Here is a 6,105-nt window from a genome sequence, read left to right as displayed (position 1 = left end):
AACATTTCAAAACACACACACAAGGACATTGCTAAGTGAAGTCAAATATAAACTGCACATTTAAAACAGCATAATTAACAAGAGAATAAAATATTATCATAAGCAAGACACGGCTGTTTGGCAGGAACAAAAAGATGATGCAAAAGAATCCATTAGTTAGGGTTTGTTGTCAGGCATGGCAATGTCCCTCTGGTCTCACCAGGGGCCTCTTCAGTAGGGCTGGTGAGTGTGGGCCTCGCCCCCTCGGCCAGGGGGAAAGGGCCTTGCAGGGAGCGGCCTTCAAGACTCACAGCCCTTCCTGGCTTCTGGCTGGTTCCCCACGGATGCGCCTACTTGCCTCTCTTCTCGCCCCACAGGAGGTGACCTCTCTCCAGGGGAGGCTGGGGGGCACCGTCAACGTGGAAGTGGACTCCATGCCTGGCGCCGACCTGCAGAAAGTGCTGGCTGAGATCCGAGACCAGTATGAGGACGTCACGGAGAAGAACCGCCGGGAAGCCGAGGCGTTGCACAAGTCCCAGGTTAGGCGAGGCTTGGCGAGGAGAGATGGTCAAACGGCTCAGGGGCAAAAGGTGGTGGAGGTGGCGGCTTGCTGATGGGATGCATTTGCACGTAAATATTCAGCCTATGCCAACCTGGTGCCCTCTGAATGTTGCTGAGCAACAGCTCCTATCATCCTTGACTATTGGCCAAGGAAGGCATGGGTTTAGCATCCTTTTTAAGGAAGTGTTGGGACGCGGGTGGTGCTGTGGGTTAAACCACAGAGCCTAGGACTTGCCGATCAGAAGGTCGGCGGTTCGAATCCCCGCGACGGGGTGAGCTCCCGTTGCTCGGTCCCTGCTCCTGCCCACCTAGCAGTTCAAAAGCACGTCAAAGTGCAAGTAGATAAATAGGTACTGCTGCAACGGGAAAGTAAATGGCGTTTCCATGCGCTGCTCTGGCTCGCCAGAAGCAGCTTAGTCATGCTGGCCACATGACCAATACAGGGAGCTGTATGCCGGCTCCGTCGGCCAATAAAGCGAGATGAGCGCCGCAACTCCAGAGTCGGCCACGACTGGACCTAATGGTCAGGGGTCCCTTTACCTTTTACCGTTACCTTAAGGAAGTGTAGTTCTGTTCCAAAACAACATGGCATACTTTTCCCTTCCAGAAATCTAGCTGGCAAGAACATCTTATTTTCTTTCTGTGCAGCTTTTAGGGATGAAGTTCAGAGTGGGCTTTACTGGCCGGAATGGCAAGACCTCGTGATTCCATGATCTTCAGATCTGATTCAGGATCTGTTTCCATTTCTGGAAGACAGAGTAGCAACCTCATGTGCTGAAGTCTGCTCCAGCTCCAGCTCCAGCTTCCTTTTCTGTGCTTTGACATTTACATATTCAAATGCTGAGCATTCAAATAACTTCCCCCTCCTTCCTACGCCTCCCAAAGTTTCTGGTCCTTATTGAGTTGAAGCTTAAGAATGTTTGGGCAGTGCCCTCTGTTTTGCAAAATCTCAGATGCTGAAGGAAGGAAGGGGAGACAGAGTTGGTGCATAACATAAGTTTAAGCGCTCTGCATTTGGTTTCCTGCATTGTTCCCTGGGAGCAAAATTAAGAACATCAATACAGAGAAAGAAACACATACAAATGCATTTAATTTGCATTGTCTATTTAGTCTCAGGAAGCTTGGGGAGATGGGTTGGTCTTGGAATGCTGAATTACTCTGCCATTTTTAAAAAATACGCTGAATTAACATTGATGCAGAATTTTGATTTGATTAAAAACAACACCATCCGTCCAGCTGTCCGGCTGGAAGAGGATGCGGGGAGGTTGCACCAGAAACGAGGACTTCTTCTGTCTTGCAGATGGATGCACTCAACCAGGAGGTTGCTGTCAGCCACGAAGCTCTGCAGGCAGCTCAGCAGAAGATCACGGAGCTCAGACGCCTGGCTCAGGCCTTGGAGATTGAGCTGCAGTCTCTCCGCAGCATGGTCAGTACCAGCCACTTCCCCATGCTGCCAAGAGGCTGCGCATCGGAAAGCATCGCCAGAGTGATGTGGATTCCGTGGTTGCTTACGTTTGCCAACGATTTTGGAAATCTCTGTTTTCGCTTCCTCTTTTTTTTTAACTAACGCAAAATCAAGTTATGGCCCTTAAGTCTGCTACCACAGCCTCAACTGTCTATGTGCAATTTGGGCGTGTGAATGTGTGCATGTGTGCATTGAACAGAGTTCCCAGATAGGAGAGAGAGAGACAGAACTCCAGCACACTGCATATTTCTTAGTCTGTGTCAGGCTTGAGGAATCCTCTCCCTCCCTGCTGATGGCACCAAGAGGCAGGGAGGAAACAAGAAAGTTCTTACGTATGATTTATTCAGTCATCACGCTAAAGACAAATAATTCCAGTCATTCCTCCATAATGGAGTTGCTTACACTGAGCTCCTTCCCTTTCCCCCTCTAGCAACAACACCTGCTTCTATGGTGTCCATCTGTGGACAATTGTCTCTCACTCTTTGTTCTTGCACCCTTCATGAACTCTAGGTGTTTTTTTTTGGGGGGGGGGAGGGGGTCAGTTATGTTGTCCAGAGACGTGTCAGTTAGCTGCTCTGTCTCCTCTCCACCTTCTCCTAACTCTGCATAACTCTGCTGTTCACCTATCTCTGAGCTGTTATCTCCCTCCAAGCCCTCCTGTAAATCAAGACTGCCTTCCTTCTCTCTGGAAGCTACAGGAGACGGGGACGAGGAGACCCCTCACCATTCTTCCTCCTCTTCAGCCCAGTCCCTGACAGCCTGCCCCCCATGGCTAGGGAGCACATAATTTAATTTGCACAATGTATATGGGTCCCAGAAGGTGCCTTGGCCCAGAATTTAGGCAACTTTGAGGAAGTGATTTGGTTTCAGAGAAGGAGAGTCCTCCATCACATGTTCCCTTGTAAGCATGATGGGAGTGAGCAACCATTCATGTGTCCCTACAACTTTGGACACCAGAGATCGGTTGGAGTTCTGTGGTGCTCTCAAGCCCTGAGTGCCTTGCAGGAAAGACAGGATGTATAATAGAGACAACAAAAGGCCATCTGCTTGGGACTTTCACAAAGCAACTTCCTTCTTTGTTTCCAGAAAGTGGCCCTGGAAGGTTCCCTGGCCGAGACTGAATCCCGTTATGGGATAGAGATCTCGCGCCTGCGTGATCTCGTGAGCGCCAGGGAGGCCGAGCTGTTCCAGCTCAGATCTGATGCCCAGAACCAAGCGGAGGACTACAAGCGACTGATGGACATCAAGAACAGGCTGGAGCAGGAGATTGCTACCTATCGGCACCTCCTTGAAGGGTATGAGGATATGAGGGTGGGGAACACAAACAAGGGTCCGTCTCCCAGGACCTGCTGGTCACCATTCCTTCTATTTCTGAAGTTCAGGGGTGAGGGTGGATTTTTATGTCACCAAAACAGGACCCCCCCCCATGCAAGAGGGAGGTAGCAGCAGGTTCAGGGAAACTCCTGGGTTGGAAGAAGTGCAAAAGATCTTTAGGGGAAACTAGCCTTAAGGTGATTCCAAGCCTTTGGGATCTTTTAACTGACCCAGTGTTCTTTTCTGCTCCCTTTAGGTCAGAGCCTGAGCCACCACCTACCCCAGGTAAGCAGAAAAACTTGGCTTTTAGGGCTGCCCATTAGGAAAACCTGCATATCTTTGCATACATAGAAACTGCAAGCCAGGACACCATATCTTTCACAAATGAATTCAGCGGGACTTACTCCCATTTAAACGGGGCTAGGAATGCAGCCCTAGTCTTTGGTCTGGAGTAAAACACACGGCACACCTAAAGCCCACTGATGAAATCAGTGTATGGTGATTTCCCTGCACAATATAAATAAATCGGCCTGGAATGAATCAGATCATAGTAGTCAGTGTTTTTGCAACACTGTCTGTCCACCAGGGGGCAGCGTGTCCCCACTCCAAATAGGATGGCAGTGCAATCTCTACCAACCTGGTCTTGCCTATGAGCCCCTTGCAGTTACACAGTCTAGGACACAAGCTGAGATCAGGAGTACGGCAGCACAACGGCTGGAGCAAGGGAGTCAAGCCACATGTCTGTGGAAGGAGAAGAGAAAAACAACAACAAGCCATCAGGCATTGTCTAAGCAGTTTGTCCTGGGGTTGTGTTTGTGTGTGTGTGTGTGTGTGTGTGTGTGTGTGTGTGTGTGTGTTGGGGGGTGGGGAATCTTTCCAGACTCTAAAGACAGCCTGACTTGGAACATGAGCCAAAGGGACAGGTCTCTCAATAGCTTCAGTGCACACACTTCTCTGGATTTTGCATCGCAGTTCTCCAGCCAAGCGATGTGTCAGGAGACGCATCTGCCAGGGTGACGCATGGACAGAAATGCACACTGCAGTGGAAATAGCACACGCCGATGCGCTGATCAGAGGAAACCGCTTTGCAATAGATAAATAAATTTGTGCATTAGCCAAAATTGCATACAAATGTGCAGATGGCTGGAGGAATTCACACTAAAATGCTGATGAGTTTTCATGAGGACTTAAAAAAGAAAAGAAAAATATTCCCCTGCAATTTGACATGGCAATGTGAACAACAACAACAACAACTCATTATTTCTACCCTGCCCATCTGACTGGGTTTCTCCAGCCACTCTAGGCAGCTCCCAACAGAATATTTAAAACATGATAAAACATCAAACATTAAAAACTTCCCCAAAGAGGGCTGCCTTCAGATGTCTTCTAAAAGTCAGATAGTTGTTTATTGCCTTGACATCTGCTGGGAGGGCGTTCCACAGGGCGGGCGCCACTACTGAGAAGGCTCTCTGCCTGGTTCCCTGTAAACTCACATCTCGCAGTGAGGGAACCGCCAGAAGGCCCTCAGCGCTGGACCTCTGTGTCTGGGCTGAACGATGGGGATGGAGACGCTCCTTCAGGTATACCGGGCCGAGGCCATTTAGGGCTTTGAAGGTCAGCGCCAACACTTTGAATTGTGCCCGGAAATGTAGGTCTTTCAGAACTAGACTTAAGGCTGAAAAAATGAGAAAAACATAACTTGGCTGTTCTTCCCATCCTTACAGAGCCCTGCTCGAGCCGCCGGGTGAAGACTCTCATTGAAGAGCTGGTGGATGGCAAGGTGGTCTCTTCCCGGGTGGAGGAGGTGGAGCACCAGCTCTGAACGAGGCTGGCTTGGCCACAGAAAGGGCTGGCAGAAGACGGGTGATGGTGGCGGGTGGTGCTGGGGCCACGATTCTGCATGACTTTTCCTGCCGAGCTGATTATATACATGCCCAGACTTCTGTCTTCAAATAAAACGAGTCTTTCGCTTCTGCTGAAGGACCTGCTTTGCTGTGGTTTCTGAGATGGGGTTTGGGGGAGGGCCTTCAAGTCAACATGTCACATTCTCTCCTTTACCTGCACAGTCAGTGTGGTGTAGTGGTTAAGAGTGGTAGACTTGTAATCTGGTGAACCGGGTTCACTTCCCTGCTCCTCCACATGCAGCTGCTGGGTGACCTTGGGCCAGTCACGCTTCTTTGAAGTCTCTCAGCCCCACTCATCTCAAAGTGTGTTTGTTGTGGGGGAGGAAGCGAAAGGAGATTGTTAGCCACTTTGAGACTCCCTAGGGTAGTGATAAAGCGGGATATCAAATCCAAACTCCTCCTCCTCCTCCTCCTCCTCCTCCTCCTCCTCCTCTTCTTCTTCCTGGGTCACTCCTTGGCCCTTTTGACTTCCCAGCTCTCTGGTCCTGTCTCCTCCATTATATTCCACTGCTATGTTTTTATCTGGGGGTTGGGCACTGAGCCTTGATGATGGAGCACATGGTCTTTGCAGAGGTTCAATTCCTGACATCTCCAGGTAGGGAGGTGGGAGGGGCTTCTGACTTGAAACCCTGCTATCAGTCCGTGTTGACAATACTGAGCTCAATAGGCCACAGGCCTGACTTGGAATGAGGCACCTTCTGGTGTTTCCAACCTGACTACCTTTCTTCCATCAACATCACAGGGGAAGGACTGTAGGTCCATTGTCGGGCATCTACTTTGCACCCAAAATGTCCCGGGTTCAATTCCTGACATTTCCAGGTTGGGCTGGGAGAGACTCCTGCCAGAAGCTGCTGCCAATCAGTGTAAACAATGCTGGGCTGG

The 6,105-nt window shown here is 49.9% G+C and overlaps 1 protein-coding gene across 1 annotated transcript in view; it reads left to right on the top strand.

The window, feature by feature from the left end:
* The window catches only part of LOC309328273 (keratin, type I cytoskeletal 17-like), an 11,183-nt gene extending 5,724 nt beyond the window's left edge, over positions 1–5,459 (top strand). Inside the window, exons 4-8 of the mRNA XM_081838353.1 lie at positions 215–518; positions 1,841–1,966; positions 3,092–3,300; positions 3,576–3,604; positions 5,044–5,459. Coding sequence (XP_081694479.1) covers positions 215–518; positions 1,841–1,966; positions 3,092–3,300; positions 3,576–3,604; positions 5,044–5,141 — 766 coding nt within the window. The 3' untranslated portion in view covers positions 5,142–5,459. The remainder of the gene's footprint in view (positions 1–214; positions 519–1,840; positions 1,967–3,091; positions 3,301–3,575; positions 3,605–5,043) is intronic.
* The last annotated feature ends 646 nt before the right edge of the window (positions 5,460–6,105 follow it).

The sequence above is a fragment of the Podarcis erhardii genome (assembly GCF_964252035.2).
Source record: "Podarcis erhardii genome assembly, chromosome: 13".
In the NCBI taxonomy this organism is placed as follows: domain Eukaryota; kingdom Metazoa; phylum Chordata; class Lepidosauria; order Squamata; family Lacertidae; genus Podarcis; species Podarcis erhardii.
Note: the sequence above shows the minus strand (reverse complement) of the source record. Positions and strands in the feature narration are given on the sequence as shown.